General features: G+C 41.5%; 1 protein-coding gene across 2 annotated transcripts in view; it reads left to right on the top strand.

Moving 5' to 3' along the window:
* The window catches only part of LOC138843065 (cytochrome P450 2C30-like), a 28,328-nt gene extending 19,334 nt beyond the window's left edge, over positions 1-8,994 (top strand). For both annotated transcript variants that reach the window (XM_070057552.1, XM_070057550.1), the window contains 4 exons: positions 272-413; positions 2,493-2,680; positions 5,878-6,019; positions 8,609-8,994. In XM_070057552.1, coding sequence (XP_069913653.1) covers positions 272-413; positions 2,493-2,680; positions 5,878-6,019; positions 8,609-8,790 — 654 coding nt within the window. In that variant the 3' untranslated portion in view covers positions 8,791-8,994. The remainder of the gene's footprint in view (positions 1-271; positions 414-2,492; positions 2,681-5,877; positions 6,020-8,608) is intronic.
* The last annotated feature ends 12,627 nt before the right edge of the window (positions 8,995-21,621 follow it).

The raw sequence follows: 21,621 nt of genomic DNA, 5'->3' as shown, positions 1-21,621 counted from the left end.
ACGTGGACACTGAGTAGCTGTGAACAACTAAATACAACAAGCGCTTGAAAGAACTGAAGAGCTGAATGATTTCCTCTAATATGTGATAAATGAGTCACAGAAAGGAATTGGAGCTTTGATTATATTTGATTATATTTTAGCAGTTTGAATAATTCCAACAATCATCTACATCATTCTGTACTGTTTAGCTTACTTTGCAGAATTCCTATGTGATGTTGAATTATTTTATGTTACCTCAACTCATCATGCATTTTTAACACATCTTTCTCAGGAAAAACACAACGAACAGTCTCAATTTACCATGCACCATTTGGTCGTCACCATATGGGATGTGTTTGATGCAGGAACACAGACAACAAGTACCACAATGAAATTTGGACTCCTGCTCCTTATGAAGCATCCTGAGATTACAGGTTTGTAGGATCATGGGGAAGGGCAGATGAGATTCTAGGTGATGAGATTCTAGGTAACAAATGATTATGAAGACAACACTCATAACCATTCTGCCATTTATCTGTCATGACCTGGAACAGAAATTATTCCATTACTGCTACATCTTCCTATGATTGGATGAATACAATCAAATTAGGCAATAGGATTAAAGGAGAATGAATTCTTAGAATTGTATTTAATAACTACATTAAAAATTTTCTTATATTAATAATAATAAAGAATCAAAGAAATAATATAAACTACATTTTAAAAGGTCTGTGGGTGGGTGGGTTGGGCTGGTGCTGTGGTTCACTTGGTTAATCCTCCACTTGCAGCGCCAGCATCCCATATGGGTGCTGGGTTCTAGTCCCGGTGGCTCCTCTTCCAGTCCAGCTCTCTGCTGTGGACCAGGAAGGCAGTGGAGGACAGCCCAGGTGCTTGGGCCCCTGCACCCGCATGGGAGACCAGGAGGAAGCGCCTGGCTCCTGGCTTCAGATCAGTGCAGCACCAGCTGTAGCGGCCATTTGGGGGGTGAACCAACGGAAGGAAGACCTTTCTCTCTGTCTCTCTCTCTCTCTCTCTCTCTCTCACTGTCTAACTGCCTGTCAAAAAAAAAGGTCTATGGGTGAAAACTAGAAATAGGGTATTACATTGTTTTCAAAATATTGTATCATCTTCATATTGCAAAATCTGCTATTGTCATATTTCCCCTTCACTTCCATTTTCATGCTCCATGCTCACATATAGTTTGCCTCCTCCTTTTCTGTCTTAAGCCCTACTGTGTCTATTCTACTGAGCACTCTGATTTTACCAGTGCTTCCTGACCACTTTACTTGTAGGTAAAACTATAACTTCTCAAATGAGAAGATGAAATTAAACATTGGTCAGAATTTCCCAATTCTTCCTTTTTTAAATATTGACCAAACCTTGGAATTATCACATGTTCCAATGCAAAGGCACATTCTCAGTTAGCAGACAAATAATCTTTAACAAAAGTAGCCAATTGGCATTGGTTCTTTGGAACATGGGTTATAGACTCTAATAGAAGTGGCCTCAGATTCTGACTCAATCAGGAGTTAGCTCTGAGACATTAGACTCTTGGTTATTTGTCTTCTCTGTTTAGGCATTTAATAAAGGAAAGATCACTTTCTTCCTACATGTGTTAGGAAACACAAAATAATACCTACCATGTAGACTATCTTGAGGATCTAAAAAGTAATATAATGAATAGTGCAGCATCTACATTGTATATTACATTTTAAATTTTTTTAAAAATTTATTTATTTTATTTGAAAGTAGAGTCAGAGAAGAGAGAGGGTTACAGAGAGAGAGAGTGAGAGCGAGAGAGAGAGAGAGAGAAAGCACCAGCCAAGGGAAGGAGAGAGATTCTACCCACTGGTTATCTCCCCAAAAGTCTTCAAGCTTAAAAAAAAAAGCCAGGAACTTGAATTTCATCTGGGTCTCTCAAGTTACTGGCAGGGACCTAAATATTTGGACCATCTTTGACTGTTTTCTCAGGTACATTAGCAGGGAACTGGATGAGAAGTGCACTAGCTGGGCCCTGAACCAGGCCCCTCTGTATGCCTGCACCATTGACACCAGCATTACGTGCAATTTCACAATGCTGCCCTTCATATATTACTTTTTATATAAAATATCCCACCTTCTTTCGATTGCTAATTAAAATCTTTAATAGACTAGATAGCAATTCTCATTATGTTGGAATACATTGATTTAAAATAAAAAATGGCATACACAAAGTGATTTTATTTATCGGTTTTTAGAGTCAACAATATGACAGATTCCTGATTGTTAAGGTAAATTAATCCAGACACAGCATTTGAGTTGAAAAGTAAATTTCAAAATAAATTTTGTTGTATATGTGCAGATCAAAATCTCTCATGAACTTCTAATCTCTCCAGGAAACTAAAAGTCTGTCATTATGTCCCTTAGGGAGTTGGTTATTTATAATTTCTTCATGTATATATCTCAAGCCAAATTCTGACAGTGATTAAAGTATTAAATGAAGCTGTCTTTACATATGATTTTGGCCATGACAGCTAAAGTCCGGGAAGAGATCGAACGTGTGATTGGCAGAGACCGGAGCCCCTGCATGCAGGACAGGAGCCACATGCCCTACACAGATGCTGTGATACATGAGATCCAGAGATACGTTGACCTGATCCCAAATAATGCACCCCATGCAGTGACCCGAGACATTCAGTTCCGAGGATACTTCATTCCAAAGGTGAGAGACATGTCGTCTATTCTGCACACTAGAAATCTTAGGCGATCCTACATTATGAAATTATATAAAATAAAGCCTTCCATGATTATGTCACAAAGATAACTCGGGCATCTCACCCTGTGACCACATGCTATGTTCCTTACAATGTGTTGACACAATTTTCTAAATAAACAGTGCTTAGAATTCCAGAGGGTTTTCCGTACACACATGGCATGGCTGCATTTCTGCTTATTCATTGACCAGGCTATTGTACATGGTTTATTACTTCTACCCATCAATCAGCAACATGTATATATAGTCCCATCTCCCTATATATGCTGAGTTTCCCTTAATTGAGAAATGTCCAGTTCAGTACTCTCCTACTTTCCTGCTTACATGTGGACTACTAATCAATACAGTAAAAAACCATGCAACCCAGCAAGTCTATATTATTATCCACAAAATGTATTTCAGGTTGTAGCTGATAACCATACAGTACAAACTAAAACAACTTGCTTCACCATGCTCCAACATAATCTTTTCAACAATAAACTGCCCTCAATCTTCCACCTCTCCATCATCTTTTCTTCAGTAATATGTCTACCTATCGACAGAGAAAATCAGAACCACTGCAAGGGAACTCCTGTGATGTCCTTCAGTGGGGTCTCCACTCTTAGCAACAACCACATCCTTAAATTTTCTTTCATGTGTCTAGTGAAAGACTGATTCTCCTTTGACCTAAAGTAAACCTTTTCCCCTGGCACTTGGTTGCTCCAGTGCCTTCCTCCAAGAGCAATTTCTTCTTGCTTCTTTGTCTTCAAGCTCTCCCTCTTTCCTGGCAACATTCCATCAGCATTTGAACATGATCAATACTCATCTGTCATCAGCTTAAAGTTATCTCATCCCTATTCTCAAATATTATAAACTAGAAATTATTTATACATATTTAAAGATCTTTAATTAATATCTTTGACACCAACCCATTGAAAACATCTTGTGTTATAGTGACATTGTTTTCCTGAAGGACACAGTTGCTATCCATGTGATTGAATCAGTGAATGCTTTCCATGCCTGATTTTTCTTCCTACCACTTAATAATCCTAGGACTGATTTCCTCTGGCATACACTCATGTCCCACATTAGTAAAACAGCAATCATTTAGTTTTCCTTCTAACATGCTAGAATTCATTCTCTCTACTCTTCATCCTTCAGAACTTCAATTACCATTCTGTATATTCTACAACGGCTGGAGACTTCTATCCCCTAAAAATGCCTTCATATTACTTTAGAGCTCTGGTGCAAAACCATTTTTTTGGCAAGTGACAACATTTTTTCAGATTTTGGTCTTAGAGTTTTGCTGGCGTTATAGACTGTTTCCCTCCTCAGTGTTTTCTGAAAGTGTCAATGTGAAATCTCATTTTGGTTTTTTTCCTTTCAGTGAATGTTGGAGTTTACTCCAGCATGCCCAATTGAAGGGATCTCCAGAGATTGGGAGGAGTTCATGTGGAGAGTTTATGGCTGCATTCATGAATTTCTTTTGGGGATTGATTTCCTCTCTTTTCAACTCTGAGGGGATTGTGTACTTGAGTATATTTCATGGATCTATAATCCATTGAGATTGATGGTTTATAGCCATGTTTGTGTTAATTGATATTTTCATTCCTCCAGCCTGTGCTAAAGATAAAACTAGGAAAATTGACAACTCAGCCTGAACCATCTCCTTTTTCCAGATGACTTTTGTGCTCCACAAATTTGATGTCTCTGGCTGCCCACCAGGGGTTTTCGAACAGGAGCTTTCATCAGTTGCCCTCTGCATGTCTCTACATTGGCCACATTTTCTCTAGCAGTCTCTGCTGAACTAATCCCACCCAGGAAATTTTAATTTTAATCTGTTCCTACCAATTCTAGATTTACTGCTTTATAGCTTTAATTTTTTCTGCTATTTCTTATCTCCTTCTTTGATTTTCATTTAGAATACTAGTTTATATTCAGATCTTTGAATTTCCACACCTAGTGTGCTTTGGGCCTATTACAATATATGGGTTTTGTAAATAAGGGGGAGTCACATTACTCCTGTTTCACATTCAGGATAATCCTTGTATATGCTGAAATTGTTTGATCTTGTGGAGAGTCTGGATTATCCTGTCTTCTTTTAAATGTCATTGATTTTTATTTGAGCTGGAATTTAAATGACTGATAGATTTTTATCTATTAATTCTACCATTATATTCTTTTATTTTTTATTCTATTAAGCTTAAAACAATACTGTGGCATTTTGAGTTAACTGTAACTTTGCATTTAGTCTTTGAACATGACCTCAGTTCAGCTGGGTTCCTTGATTTGAATTTTGGCTTTTAGGGATCATAAAAATGTTGTAACCTTTCAGAAGAATACGTGACAATTCCATTGAAAGGACACAGTAGACAGAGGATACGGAATGTTCTTGCCAATTAGATTTTCTACTGTTTGACTTTTTAATACTATGAAATATATCTGCTTTAGTACAAGCTGTATAGTGAATCTGAACCTTTCCAAAGTCTGTAATATGTAGGATATTACTGTCTTTTGATGATCAGGAGCAGCACAAGCTAGTGCTACCGTTCATCCAGGCAATCCTGAGGGCAAACACCCCACACTCCACATTGTACTGTGCTGTGAGATTATGTCCACTAGGTGCAGTATACTAAGAGCATCAATGATTAAGTAACATTTTCCACTTCTCATAAGTTCATTGGGACACAGGTTCTCAAAAACATAATGAGAATCTGTGCTTGTTAGTTTCCCAGGATAGTAGGGATGTGCAGGTATTTCAAAAATATGGCCAGTAATATTCTGAGTTATGAAGAGGGCCTCATCCTTACTTGTAAAAATAATGCCTTGATTTTCAGAGACATCAGTAATGTTACTTCTACTTATTTTTCATGAGCGAAAGTATCACCTGATCTTTGTTGCTGTTCTCTAAGTATGTGCTGGTGTCACATTACAAATTTATAGAGATGGATTCTAAAACAATGAACAGTATCCTTCACAGGATACTATATGATTTAAGACCTGTTAGTTTGGACACTACTATATTCTGTCTGTCATGAGGCAAAGAATCTCTCCTTACTGTGTTTCTTTCTCCTCATTTATAAAACAAATGGATTACATGAAATTTTGCTCATGTTATTCCATGTTCTTTATTTGTAATCCTTGTTATTTGTGTCTCCTTCTAACAGGGCACACACATATTACCATCTCTGACTTCTGTCCTCTATGATGAGAAAGAATTTCCTAACCCTGAGAAATTTGATCCTGGACACTTCTTGGATGCAAGTGGCAACTTCAGGAAGAGTGATTACTTCCTGCCTTTCTCTATAGGTAAGCAAGCTTCCTTTTTTACATCTGCACCACCATGGCCAAGCGAGATGAGGATGGGCTGTGGGTGTGGATTCCTCTGGACTGAGGCATTGCCTTTTGAGTGAAGGTGGAGACATCACTCCCAAGGTCCAAATTATTTCATTTTGGAATACAGGCAGCACTCACAGCTTCTGCTTCTGGAGGGATAGATGGTAGAATTCCAATTTCAGTAAGGCTCTTCTCCTCAGCTCTGAGTAGCCAACACACTCAATAAACTTAACTGAGCATCTCCATGTTGCAATCCCATGCCCACATTCAGTTATAGGAATGTGACTGGGAAGCAATTGATCAGTGTAAGAAAGACAATGGCAAGTTCACAGATTATGAGACTCAGGTGTGAGGAATTTGCTGGAGACTGCTATGGGGGCTCAGATAACCCAGTTCCAGACTATGACTAATGTTGCAATAGGTAGAAGAGATATTTGTGGAGTAGAAGAATTGTCTTCCAGGAAATAAGTTTTGAACCTCTTCTCTAAATTTGTAGGAGATCTGGGAAGAAACAGAAGGCACAGTTAAATCTAGGCAGTTTATTGAATTCATTGTTTCCACAGATGTGAGCAGAACTGAAGTAAGCAAATGTGGAAAGGCAGTGAGGACCAACTCCGTAAGGAAGATGTTCCCATCCTGGTTCTCTAGGGACAAGCAAAGGAGGGTTGTCCAGGAACCAGATGAACCATTAGCCAAGAGAGGTGTAAGCCTCCTAAGGGCAGGAATACAGACACTGCTAAACTGTGAGATGGCAAAATGGGATTTATGGGGTAAATACTATGACCATATCAGGATTTGAGTTTCCTAATTTATTCATAGTCCCAAAGGGAAGATCTATCCTCATAAGACGATCTAGAGAAGTGTGTCTACTGTGAACAGAAAAGCTAAACCGACAAACAGGGGAGACTCTGGAGAGAGACTGAATGGAGAATTTTCAGTACAATCTAAAGGAGAAGTAGTAGGCATAATAAAGGGTGAAGAACGTTTCCTAAATAAGTTACTGAAACAGGAACAGAATTAAGACATTTCTCTTGACTGGGCAAATACAAATTGCTATTGAGCTCCCTCATATTGTGGTCCCAGGATTGTACTATGCTCATGTATGATCTCAAACAAGCCATTGCTGTTCCATGACTTATCTGATTTCCAGTAACTGCAGCCAGACCTGCTTTTCTCCTGATACCTTGCTATCATCACAAGATCTGAAGCTTTACTTAAGAACTTGTATTCATGTGTTGGAGCCAGATTAGTTACTTTAATAGCATGCAAAGTGCATCATATTATAGACATTAATGAATCTGTTGAAAATTGACAACACAAGCCAGCGACGCGGCTCACTAGGCTAATCCTCCGCCTAGCGGCGCCGGCACACGGGGTTCTGCTCCCGGTCGGGGCACCGGATTCTGTCCTGGTTGCCCCTCTTCCAGGCCAGCTCACTGCTGTGGCCTGGGAGTGCAGCGGAGGATGACCCAAGTGCTTGGGCCCTGCACCCCATGAGAGACCAGGAGAAGCACCTGGCTCCTGCCTTCGGATCAGCAGGTGCGCTGGCTGCAGCGCGCCAGCCATTGCGGCCATTGGAGGATGAACCAACGGCAAAAGGAAGACCTTTCTCTCTGTCTCTCTCTCTCACTGTCCATTCTGCCAGTCAAAAAAAAAGAAAATTAACAACACAGTGAATTATATATCGTGGATGATTCAAAGAGGTTCTAATGGAATCCATGTCTTGGAGCTGAATCCAGATTAATTTGGCGACTCAACAGGCACAGCAGAGAGAACAGTTTTCCTATCAGAGGAAAAAAGGAAGTCTGAGAGAAACATAAATTAGCCAGACTTTTTGGAGGAGAAGTGAGTAGTGGGAAACTGCTTGGTATTGAGAACTAAAAGAGAGGAGTTAAAGATGACCTTTGTTATAAGAATTGGAGGAAATTAACGCAGTTTTATGTTCACCATTCAAAAATTAAAAATGAATGCAATGAATGAAAACCAATAATATATCAATGAAAGACAAAATTGAGAACTAAAATACATGTGTTATCTAAACTGTAAAAGATAGCCAGATAAAAATGAAATAGAGTATTAGGGGAAAAAAGGAAATCTGTGTGTGATCTTTTTAAATAATTTTATACCTGATACACATGGCAATGGGATGCTTTTGAAAATAGTTTATTCAAGTATGTGAAAGTTCTGGGATTATCTTTGGAACATCATTGAGGGAAAGTAAGTCTGTTGTTGAATCCTGGATTTAAAGTAAGTGGAAAGCACAGTGTTGGCATAATGCCAATTAGAATATGTGACGTGTGTGTGCACACTTATGATTGTATGTGAGTGTCTGTGTAGAAAACATCATTGGCAAGCCTCAGCACAGAGTTCTAATGTGAATGCACAGAAATACCTTTTTCCAGAACATACATACATTAACATGTGCTGAGGAAATGAAAGAAAGTAGGTTTGGTGTAAATTGAAAGAGCCATCAGGTTCATTTGCTGATTCTTAACTTTTAGTCACTCCAGAGTTATTTATTTATGCCACTCTATGCATAATTAATGTGTGTGTCATTTTTAGGAAAAAGAGCTTGTGTTGGAGAAGGCCTGGCCCGCATGGAGCTGTTCTTACTCCTGACCACCATCTTGCAGCATTTTACCCTGAAGCCTCTGATTGACCCAAAGGATATTGATCCCACCCCAGTGGATAATGGGTTTTTCTCTGTTCCACCCTCCTATCAGCTGTGTTTTGTTCCAGTCTGAAAAAAGCACTGGAATCTCTCTGGGCAACACAGATGGTTTCAGGCATTTGTGTCGCCTGTTGCCTTCCCAGTCCTTGCTAACAAGAATCCGATCTCTGAGCCTTGTGTCTTCTCATGTTTTCTGTCCTTCAAGCTCCATTTTTAATTTCTCTAATAGAAGGAACCTCATTGTTTCATCACCAATAAAATTATTTCTGTAAAACAACCCAGAATTCATAGTGCATTTCATCAGTGGTATGTACCTAATGGAAACACATTATAAATGCCAACTCTATTTTATTAAAATTAAGAATGAAGAAGTTTTTAGCACAATGGTTAAGATGTCTCGTGGACACCCACATCCGATATTGATGTACCTGGGTTTGAGTCTATGATGTGCTCCTGATCCCAGATTCTGACTGATTTGTGCCCTATGAGGGCGTAGGTAAAAGCCCAGTGGTTTCAGTCCCTGACACCCACACAAGAGAAGCCAAATGAGTTCCTGGCTCCTGTTTCAGCCTTCTCTGAGCCCTAGTTGTTTCAGGCACATGGGGAGTAAAGCAGTAAATGGGAAAGCTCGGTCTGTCTCTCTTTCTAGTCCTGTCAAAATAAATTAACATTTAAAACCAGTGAATTAAAATGTAAAATTGAAATAAAAATTATCCTGTGAATTTAAGAAACCTTCATGTGAACCCTAATAGAATCATTTCTCATCCCATCTAACTCTCTAGTTTCCTGTTCTTGAAACACTTTGGCATGTGTAAATATAGTGTTTTGCTACTGTTTGTGAAATGTAATTATGTGAGCTGGTGCTAAACCTACCATTTGAGATGCCTCCTTCCCATATTTCAGTGCATGGGATTGATTCCCTTTTCTGGCTCCTGACTCCAGTTTTTCCTAATGCAGATGCTTGGAAGATGTGGTGAAGATTCAAGCAACTGAGCCATTGCCCCTTTTATAGTTAGTATGGATTATATCCCCAGGTTTTGTCCCTGTTCCTCGCTCAATCTGCCATTTTATGCATTTGAAGATCAAACCAGTGATTTGGATCTCTCTCTCTCTTTCTCTCTCTCTCTCTCTCTCAAACTTTTTAAAAATACTCATATTTGTTTAATTTATATATCAGCTGTCAATCTTATATTTATCATCTTTCATCCACCTTCTCCTCAATGCTCTGTCATGCCCCTAGTCTATAATGGGCTAATATCCAACTATATACATCCATTTACAAAAGAATAATAAATGACTTTCAGTGACTCCTGAAAATCATACCCACCTGAAGCTTTACAATTAATGAATGGTGACAGCATGTGTTGGCCAGGAAGTAAATTAAATGACATTCTTATGGTAAAAGTGTAAATTGACATGTCCATTGACAAATTTTTGTCAGTATTTATAAAACTGTACTTATGCACATTCAAAAATTATGTTTTTAGGTATTTATTGAAGCAATGTATATGAGGATAGCAGAGGTTATGTACAGTGATATGACTAGAAACACTATTCATAACAGCCTCCAGTGGAAAAGATGCCAATTTTCATAAAAATACAATGAGGAAAATTAAATTATGCGATAGTTATTAGACCTTATACAGAAATCATGTTATCTATTGCTATTTGTAATAATCTGAATGCAACTCATAATATTTTGGTTAAAATTAAGTGTAGAGGCTGGCACTGTGGCATAGTAGGTAAAGCAGCCACTCATGGCCCTGGCACTCCATATGGGCACCAGTTCAAGTCCTGGTTGCTAGACTTCTGTTCTAGCTCACTGCTAACGGGCCACAGAAAGTAGCAGAGTATGGTTTACCTGCTTGGGTCCCTGTACCCGCCTGGGAGACCCAGAGGGAACTCCTGGTTAGAAGATTCAGAACAGCCCAGCTCCCGCTGTTGCAGCCATTTGAGGAGTGAATCAGTGGATGGAAGATCTCTCTCTCTCTCTTCATCTCCCTCTCTTTCCGTAACTCAGACCTTTTTTAAAAATTTAGGTTTAAATTTATATAAATGTTTGATTTAACTTACATGAAGTTCACAAACAGGCAAAACTACCTAGGGCATGACACTGATTCATTATGCATGGGGAAGGGTTAATTGGTCAGAAAAGCTACAGTGGGGCACAAAGATAATGAAACATTCTTTTCTTACCTGTGTAGTTACACAAAAATTCTTACTTTGAGGACATGAGGAGAATTCATGGAGACATTCTCTATGTATATTGTTATTTATTGGAAATAGTTATTAAAATAAAGAACAGATAGCTCCAGCATTTTATGACGGTTATGTCACTGTTTATGACTTTGTGCCTGTGGAGGGCTTCACCCTGAGGCCCTCTTGTGTATCTAAAAATTGGGCAGTGGTGGGAAATCCTTTTTATAGGACAGTTATAGAACTGGGAGGTGGCAATCTGCTTTCCTAAGCAAGATCTCATCTGGAATAAGATAGATACTCAGTTACACTTCTTTTTTTTGCTCACGTAGTCCTGCAAGATAAAGCTAGAGCAACTACCAGTGAGAAAGAAACAGACAGCATCAAATAAGCAGCAAAGTCAAATTGCTACTATTCCCAGGCAATGTGATTTTATATAAAATAAAACAAAAACAAACAAATAAAGGGAGACTCCTGCAAAAAGACTGAGAACTAAATATAAAAATTTTGTGTAGTTTCAGGATACAAAGCTGGTGACTTGACAGAGTTCATCGAGACCTGAGATTGTGCAAATTCTAAAGGATATAATATCAAACTATTCTGATCCTCATTTTACTAAACTGGTGCTGAAGTTATTAAGTTAATATTTGTTTAAGATATCACTGATTTAGGGTGATTCAAGGAACATGAAATCAGCACACACTCAATAAACCTGACCTTTGTTGAACTGAATGTTTTGTTCAAATTAGAACCCGGTATGACTCAGCAAATACGGTTTCTAGCCACAGGTCAACCTTATGCCCCTGACTAATGTACAATCTTTAAGGCCAGTGTCCTTCAACCCTAAAATAGGAACAATTTTTCATAAGACAAAGTTAATAGTAAGGCATCTGTGTAACATGATGGGTTTAAAATTCTTTGTAAGCTATGAGATTCCTTACAAAGTTGAGTGAAACAGTCTGTTACTGGAAGTTTCATTTCTTATTATTAAGGAGTTTAGAAATAACTGCCCAATTTAAAACAAATATGATGATATTAACAGGGCACATCTTTGTACTTGCCCTGCCATTAGTGATCTTAGATTGTATATTCATGCAATAATATGTGGACTCATCATGTCATCTCCCATTCAGGTTAGCATCTTGTCACCCTTCTGTGCTGTGAGTCTGTTTAACAAAGTTCCCCCACTACCAAAGCATATGCCTGTTGTTCTGGATCCCATCTCACTTCCATGCTATATAATGTTTCATTACATTATTTTTGACAATGACTTACTAAAACAGCAGTGGAAGTACACTTATCTAGGGTCGACTGGGAAATGGGAAGCTACAGGTTCCTGAACCCTTCCCACTAAAGTTCATTGATTGGTTCTATAGTTTATCTGGGAGGTTTCATTGCTATAGTGACAAAAAATGGAGAACCCTATCTGTTTCTCCACCTTTTGTATAAAATCTGTGGCCCATTTATTCTTAGAATGAGATACAGATGTGTAAACAGTGGAATAAACATGCAGACTACTGTTTTGGTAGTTTCATTTACTTTTGTTAAAATTTTCTCCAAGGTATAAGAGAGTGAACATTAGAGTACCACAATGGTGTAATATGATCACAATTAAATCCCAGTTCTACAACCCGTGAGCAGCGTGACTCTGGGCAAGTCTCCAGCCCTCTTAGTCTTCCTATTCCCATTTGAAAAAATATTAATAATAATAGCAAATTAAATTTCAGAGTCCTTAATAAAGACCAATGCATCTACGTTAATGGAGTTGGCTCACTCTAAGCAAAATGTTTCTAATAAGTAGTGCTGTCAAATCTTACCTGGGGGGCCAGCACTGTGGCATGGTAGGCTAGGCCTCCACCTGTGGCACCAGCATCCCATATAGGCACTGGTTCTTGTTCTGGCTGCTCCTCTTCTGATCCAGCTCTCTGCCTATGGCCTGGGAAAGCTGTAGAAAATGGCACAAGTGCTTTGGGGCCTGCACCCATGTGAGAGATCTGGAAGAAGCTTCTGGCTCCTGGCTCCTGGCTCCTGTCTCCTGGCTTCAGATTGGCCCAGTTCTCACCATTGCGGCCATCTGGGGAGTGAACCAGTGAATGGAAGACCTTTCTCTCTCTGTCTCTCCCTCTCTATTTCTATGGCTTTACCTCTCAAAAAAATGAATAAAATCTTTAAAAAAAATATTACCTGGGCTAACTAAAAAGGGAATGAGGTCTCTGATACTGGATGGCAGTGATCACCATGGCTGATATGATGCTAGAAAGTTCAGGTTCTGGCTCTGCTCCTCATTCCAGCTTCCTGCTAATGCGCATTTTGGAAGCCAGGAGGAAGTGTCTGAAGTTGTTGGGTCCCTGCCATCCACATGGGGGCCCAGGTTGAGTTCTCAGTTCCCATACCTGGCTTGTTCCAGCACCAGCTGTTATAAGAATTGGGGCAGTGAACTGCTTAGTGGTTGGAAACAGCTTGTTTCTGTGTCCTTCTGCCTTTTGATTGAATAAAATTTTAAATTTAAATATAGAAGATGGGTAAAAAACCTGAACATTTTTCAAAGTAGATGCACATGACTAACCATTTCATGAAAAGATCCACATTGTCCCTAATCATCAAAACAATGCAAATTAAAACCATAATGATAAATCATCTGACAGCTGTTGGGATTACTGTTACCAGAAAGTAAAAGATGAGTGCTGGTGAGTATGTACAGGAAAGGGAACCATTGCATGCTTGTTAATGAGAATGTAATTGGTAGAGCTAAGAGTATGGAAGGTTCTCAAAAATTCATTGAGTTCCTGAGCTGGGAAATCCTTCTCCCTCTGCCTTTGGACATTGCAAATTGTGAAATGAGTCCAAATGAGGCATTTGGACTCCAGGATTTGCACCAGAAGACCCCCTTTTCCCTTGTCAGGTGTTTGTCTCTCACTTTAGGCCATGCTTGTTCTCAGTAGTTTGAAAAAAGACTGGATTTTCTGGTTGCTTCTCTTGATGATGCCATATTTCGGGCCTTCTAGACCTCCATAATCATCTAAGCAAACTCCTATAATGAACATCCACTTAGGTATTTACCCATGACTGATACAACTACCATTAGTAGTTTGTAGCAAGGAAGCTACAAATTGGATTTTGCACTGTAACAGCCCATATTCATTATGGATTCCTACAGTAACCAAAAAGAAAGGACAAGAGGCTATGTCTGAAGCTAAAACCCAAGTTTATCTTCTTACTCAGAAGAGAAGGAGAGAGACACAGAAAGGCAGGGGGGAGAGATGAAGAAGAAGAAGAAGAGGAAGAAGGAGGAGGAGGAGGAGAGGATAAGAGAGGAGGAGGAAGGAGAGGAGGAAGAAAAATAACATATAATTGTTTTAGAATCTCACCTTTTCCACCGATGCCACAGTTCACTAGGCTAATCCTCTGCCTTGCGGCGCCGGCACACCAGGTTCTAGTCCTGGTCGGGGCACCAGATTCTGTCCTGGTTGCCCCTCTTCCAGGCCAGCTCTCTGCTGTGGCCAGGGAGTGCAGTGGAGGTTGGTCCAAGTCCTTGGGCCCTGCACCCCATGGGAGACCAGGATGAGCACCTGGCTCCTGCCATCGGATCAGCGCAGTGCACCGGCCACAGCGCTATGGCCGCGGCGGCCATTGGAGGGTGAACCAATGGCAAAGGAAGACCTTTGTCTCTGTCTCCCTCTCTCACTGTCCACTCTGCCTGTCAAAAAAAAAAAAAAAGAATCTGATCTTTTTTGAGAACCAGTAACAAAAAAATAGAAGATGGAGGGAAGGAGGATGGGAAAGAAGAAGGCAGGAAATAATACATTCTCAGAATTATATATATGAACTACATTTAATCTGTTATCTTTGTATTAATATCTGTCTTGGAATGAGAAGGTAAAAAGGTCATGCCAAGATGGCCACTGAGGTGAGAAGGTCATGCCAAGATGGCTGCTGACAACAGAAACTGCCTGGCAACAGGCCGTGATTGGATGGCTTTGGAAACGACATGACAACAGAGCCTGACTGATAACAGGTTGTGATTAGATGGCTTTGGAAACTGCCTGGCAACAGGCTGTGATTGGTTAGGGCATAGACTGCCCCTTGACTGGATTGGCTGCCTTGGCTATATAAGCAGCTGTAACAACTGAAATAAATGAGTCTGCAGGCTGCTCACCTCTGGCCCACTTTCACCCCACTCCTGGGGTCTGTGTGGTGACTACGTGCCTCTTGCCCCCACCACGCTCCTCCTCTCAGGACAAATCCTCTCAGAAGAGATCAACCTCAACATCTGGCGCACCAACGTGACTGAGAGAGAGAGATAGCGTGTCAGACTCGATGAGGTCCCCCCTTGATTTTGGCAAGTAGGCCCCTCGGTGTTTTGTGTGCTGTTCAGTTCTGTGACGGTGAACCCCTTTCCTTGTCCTTGTCCTTGTCCTGGGTCTAAGTGACCCGAGGTTAGGCACATACCACCCAGAAGCATATGCTGTTTCTTGGCTCCTCTTTTTACTTTCAGTTTGCCCAGCAAATTCACATAAGGGACTGATCATCCCAGAATTCGGAACCAAGTCATCTTCCCTCAATCGGGAGAGGTGATGCTCCGGAGACACCATGTGGGCATACGGCCTTGACCTAACGAATCAAGGAAGTTCCCCCACTAACCACAGGACATACTTAAGATCTGATACACCACTGTCTGTTCATCTAACGTAAGGAACCCCTGAAGAATGCCATCAGCATTTCTATCAGAAGAAATCAATCACAACAAATATCATGATAATATGAAAAAAATTAAAGTATCAGATGCCAAAAATAATAAAGCAAAGAAAAAAGTATATCTGGGACATGTATTTTTTTTAAAACTTCAGTAATAAATTACCATCCCAGTCATAAAAAATACTTGATATTCTTTGAGAAATATGCTGGCCTATGTGTGTGATGAGAAATCTAATGATAGCGTTTATTTAGAGAAAAGTTTTTGAATTCTATTCCCCAAAGTTCAAAAGAGTACAAAAGGGAAAACTTCTCTGAACTTTTCACTTATTCATGGGAGAATTATTGACTCAGCAACTGTTCAATTTTCAACAATTTTTTAAGATCAAAGTGAGACTGCAGGATATCTAGGAATTACTCAGCTAGTATTTGTGGAATGTATTTTGATTTAAATTCTTTCCAGTGCAGAATTCACTCCAGAATTGGAGCCTTTGCCTTGGCAGTGGAAATATGGATGCCCTCTTCCCATCCTAGTATCTGGTTTCAAGTCTCAGATCTGCTTTTTCTTAAAGAAAAGATTGATTGATTTATTTGAAAGGCAAAATTATAGAGCAGCAGACAGAGAAAGGTCTTATATCTGCTGGTTCACTCCCGAAATGGCCACAAAGGCTGGAACTGCACAGATCCTAAGTCAGGAGCTCCATCCAGCTCCCCAATTCTGGTACAGGGATCCAAGCACTTGGGCCATCTTCCACTGCTTTCCCAGTCCATAGCGGAGAGCTGGATTGGAAGTGGAGCAGCCAGGACTTGAACCGGAGCCCATATGCAATGCTGGTACTGAAGGCAGCAGCTTTACCCACTATACCACAGCATCGGCCCCTCAAATCTGCTTTTGATTATATTTCCCTGCTAGTGGGCATTCCTGGAGGCAGTAGTGACAGCTCAGGTGATTGGGTTCCTACCACCTATGTGGGAAACTTGTGTTGAGTTCTGGTTTCTGACTTTAGTTAAACCTATCCCTGTAGTATAGAAGCCTGAGCAGTATTAGAGTCCTGTGTTTGACTCCTGTGTACATGGCCTCTTAGTTAGGGACTTCTTCCTTTTTTTGCTAATTACAGACTGTTACTGCTTCTCTTAAATTCACTGGCTGATGTGATTTGTCAGCTATCCTTAATCTACATTAAATTCAAAGACATAAAATTATACATCTTTATGGGGTACATTGTGATATGGGGTACATGTATAAATTCTGTGATGTCCACTCAGGGTAAACATATTTATCTCAAACACAATGAGCTTTTCTTTATGTCCAGTGTTGGAGGATGGTAATGAAGACAGCCCCCCATCTGCCAAGACCAGTAATAGGCTGGGTCCCACCTGTGTGCCTAGTCACTAGACCCCTGGGGCTTCCCGCCAAGTCCACCCAAGACCAGTGGTGATGCATGCCCAAACATGTCCATCCCACCAATATTCATGTCTCCATCTGATATCAGACAATTCTGTAAACTCAGTCTGTTATTAGAGGTCAGAATTAAGGCTGGGGCTTCATCAGATATGGGTCTCAGGGTAGTCAACAGGACACTGAGCTCCAAGACAAGGCCTCAAGTGCCCTCTGCTGTCCTACTGGGAAGCAGCTGGAGTTTTGCTAGGTTTTCTGAAGATGTTTCATGGGGGGGGGGGGGTTGTTGGAGGTCACCTGGCTCTGGAGGGTCCCAATACTCAGACTTCAGTTACACTGCTTCAGTCTGACTGAAATTTTCTGAGATAGGTTTTTCATTTGGTTTCAGTTCCCTCTTCCTGTCTCAAGCAGGAGGCTTCTCTGTCCAAGGCAACCTCCTTAGAGCTGGGGAGAGGTGACATAGGCAGCTCTTTCCTTCTTGCTTTTTTGAATGCAACTTTGCTTGTTATTATATGAGAAAAAGCACTGTGGTCTCTCACGCGACGTGGCTTCTGTAGCTCTTGTGTAAGTGACTTGGTACATAAAGAGCTGTTGAAGTTAATGATTATTGTTTATAGCCCTTTTCTGTACTCTTAAGGAACAGTGGTTTTTCTACTTACTATTTGTTTCTTTATTCTTTATTTAGTGGAAGTTTAAACTGTGACTATAAAGTAAATTAAAAGTATGTCTTAATATTAAAAGAAAAATAAGATAAGAAGAGGATAAGAGTAAGGGAAGAAGGAAGAGTAGGGTGGGAAGTATCATTATGCTCTTAAAATTGTATATGTGGCGTGGAGCCAAGATGGCAGAATAATGAGGACACACACTGATAGTCCGGGAAAAGATAGGTTGATAAAAGAGGAACTACAGTAATCACAGGGAAAGGCTCAGGGGAAAAATGCAGCGGAAACCCTTTTGGATCTAGTGGATGTGACACAGATGACCAGAGGGGAGAGCAGGGACACCCACGGCTCTGAGTCCACACATTGGCGCTGGAAGGGGAGGTGAGCTCAGTAACCCGAGACATTGGCAGGGAAACGGCAGACAGAGCCAAGAGGGAAGCAGGCTTGAGGTGGGAAAGTTCACCAGACTGACTACCTGAGAGAAGGAAAAAAAAAGTGGGGGGGGGGGGTACTGGTACTTGCGAGTTTCTCTCTCCGCTGACCTTGCTAAAGCAAGCAAGGGACAAAGAGCAGGCACCATTATGGATATACATAACAAAAGGGTAGAGCTAATGAACTGAGGCAGGGGAAAAAAGATACAGTGAGTTAGAGGCCACCTGAGTACTCTCAAGAGACCCTACAATTCAGTAACCTAGGCAACCCGGTGGGAGACCCACAGGCCAGAGCTCTCTGGCAACACCCATATCAAGCCTCCAAGGCTCCTCCAACAGCGCAGTCCACTTAACACATATAGTATAAAAAAACTCACAGTGAGGGAAGAAGAATTAACTATGCCAAGAAACAAACACAAAAATCGAGGGAACAAGATCAACTAAGACACTATGATGCCTCCAAATAAACAAAACACACCAAGCCAAGATTATGAAGATGATGAGATAGAAGAAATGCAAGATATGGATTTCAAAAAATTTATGATAAGAACATTTAGAAGTTTTCAAAAGCAAATTCTTGAACTACAGAAATCCTTATTGGACAGGATAGAAAATCTCTCTCGTGAAAATGAAATTTTAAGGAAGAATCAAAATGAAACGCAGAAACTAGTAGAACAGGAAAGTGCGATAGTGAAGAGAAATCAAAATGAAATGAAGAACTCAATAGATCAAATGACAAACTCATTAGAGTCTAAAAAACCGAGTCAGTGAAACAGAAGAGAGAATATCAGACTTAGAAGACAGAGCAAAGGAAAACATACAGTCAGACGAAAGAAAAGAAGAGGAAATTAGAAATCTAAAAAATATTGTTGGGAATCTACAGGATACTATTAAAAAAAAACCAACATTTGGGTTCTAGGAGATCCTGAAGGCATGGAGAGAGAGAAAGGATTAGAAGGCCTTTTTAGTGAGATACTAGCAGAGAACTTTCTGGGTTTGGAGAGCACAGGGACATCCTAGTTCAGGAAGCTCATAGAACCCCTAGTAAACATGACCAAAAGAAATCCTCACCACGACACGTTGTAATTAAACTCAGCACAGTGAAGCATAAAGAAAAGATCCTAAAATGTGCAAGAGAGAAACGTCAGATTACTCTCAGAGGATCTCCAATCAGACTCACAGCAGACTTCTCATCAGAAACACTACAGGCTAGGAGGGAATGGCAAGACATAGCACAGGTGCTAAGAGAGAAAAATTGCCAGCCCAGAATATTATACCCTGCAAAACTCTCATTTGTGAATGAAGGTGAAATAAAGACCTTTCATAGCAAACAGAAATTGAAAGAATTTGTCGCCACTTGTCCAGCCCTGCAAAAGATGCTTAAAGATGTGCTACACTCAGAAACACAGAAACACGGCCATCAATATGAAAGAAGGTAAAGGAAGAAAACCAAACAGTAAAAGAGCATAGGAAGCTCAAAGCATGTACTAGAAAATATCTTTGGGAAAATGGCAGGGCAAAGTCACTATGTATCAATAGTCACATTAAACGTTAATGGACTTAACTCTCCAGTTAAAAGGTACAGACTGGCTGAATGGATTAAGGAACAAAACCCAACTATTTGTTGCCTACAAGAAACACATCTCTCTAACAAAGAGGCATGCAGACTGAAAGTGAAAGGTTGGAAAAAAATATTCCATGCCAAAAGAAACCAAAAAGAAGCAGGTGTAGCCATATCAACATCAGACAAAATAAACTTTAATACAAAAACTGTTGAGAGACAAAGAGGGGAACTATATAATGATGAAGGGTTCAATTCAACAGGAAAATGTAACTATTATGAATGTATATGCACCTAATTACAGGGCACAGGTCTATTTAAAAGATATGTTAAGGGACTTAAAGGGAGACTTAGACTCCAATACAATAGCACTGGGGGACTTCAATACTCCACTCTCAGAAATAGACAGATCATGATTTCATCATCATTTAAAAAAAAAATCATCTATTATTTTTCACTTTATGTTTCTGTGTGGGAACAAACTGTTGAAATCCTTACTTAAGGTATACTAAGCTGATCTTCTGTATACTAAGATAATCGAAAATGAATCTTGATGTGAATGGAAGGGGAGAGGGAGTGGGAAAGGGGAGGGTGGTGGGTGGGAGGGACGGTATGGGGGGGGAAAGCCATTGTAACCCATGAGACGTACTTTGGAAATTTATATTCATTAAATAAAAGATAAAAAAAAAAAGAAAGAGATGATCAAGTTTCCAAATATGGACCCCACCTGCACAGCCACTTCCAGCTCAGCCCCGTCTCGTCACAGGCCCACGCTGCTGGCCGTGGGTGCAGGCTGCCAGCCTGGGGGAGAGGAGGCAGCGCCCTGCAGGAGGCTGGCTGAGTGCAGGTGAGCGCTGGCTTCGCCCGGGGCCTCCCGGCTGCCCAGGGAACCTGGTTCAGATACAGCGCCTGGCGCCTCCTAGCACAAGTTCCTCAGGACAGCGCACGCCGTGTGTTGGGCCTTTAACCAGCAGAGGCAACCGCAGGCCACTTGTGCATCCCTGGCTGACACAGCTGCAGCGCGGGCTGCCCGGCCCTGGGCACTGGAGGTCCCCTCGTCGCTGCCCAGGTGAGGAGAGCGCCGGGGCTGAGGGGCAGCCCCAGACACAAGGCTGGCCTTGGGGGTCCCAGCAGGCCCCCCTCTCTGGCGCCCACTGCACAGCTTCCTCCAGGCCAGGCCTGGCTTCCCTGCACTGGCCCAGCCCCACCTAACCGACGACAAAGCGAGGGCTGCACTGCCAGCCCTTGGGACCTGCCCATCACACTGGCCCGGAGGCCCAGGCACTCATCGTCGGACTTCTTCCCAGGGTTCTGCTCCGGCCAGCGCAGCTCTGGCCCTTTCACCCCCGCCTGGAGGCCCGTGCCTGTGCACCAGCGAGGTCTGCGGTCACGGACGTTTGTAGAAGACTCTGCGCTGTTTCCCTACAGCCCATGTTATACCGTGCTGTCTACACCATGCTGTCTACACTGGCTTCTGTGCTCATTTTGCACAGGTAGTATGCCATGTGTTGCATCTGAAGTCTCTGTGCCAAGACATTCCCTTCCATGTTTCGGTCACACCCAAACTTGGTAATGTTTCTCCAAGAAAACCCGAGCTGCTGGATCACCAGGGCCGGGCTCAGCACCGGGGTCTCGGAGCCTTGGGCAGGCCACGGGCCACTGGAATGCAGCTGACCCGTTCATCTCACACTCCTTGTTTTAGCTGTGAGCCATCGCCGTGTCCTGGGCCTGGTCTAGGTAGCGAGCACGCTGTCACAGGTCCCCTCTCCCCCCTGAATCCTAACGAGCGGGTAGGAAGGGCTCCCTTCCATCCGAGTTTTCGGAGACGGCAAACCACAGATCTGTTCACTAAAAGGTAGCCCTGCTGCTGAGGGCCACGCCCGGCTCCCACTGGTGCATCAACGTCTTCCGCTGCAGCTGTGCCTCTGTGAAGTGCCGGGGGGAGGCTTCCCCTCACCAGTAC

Source organism: Oryctolagus cuniculus, chromosome 15, assembly GCF_964237555.1.
Source record: "Oryctolagus cuniculus chromosome 15, mOryCun1.1, whole genome shotgun sequence".
In the NCBI taxonomy this organism is placed as follows: Eukaryota; Metazoa; Chordata; class Mammalia; order Lagomorpha; family Leporidae; genus Oryctolagus; species Oryctolagus cuniculus.
This window is presented reverse-complemented; position numbering and strand designations above follow the sequence as displayed.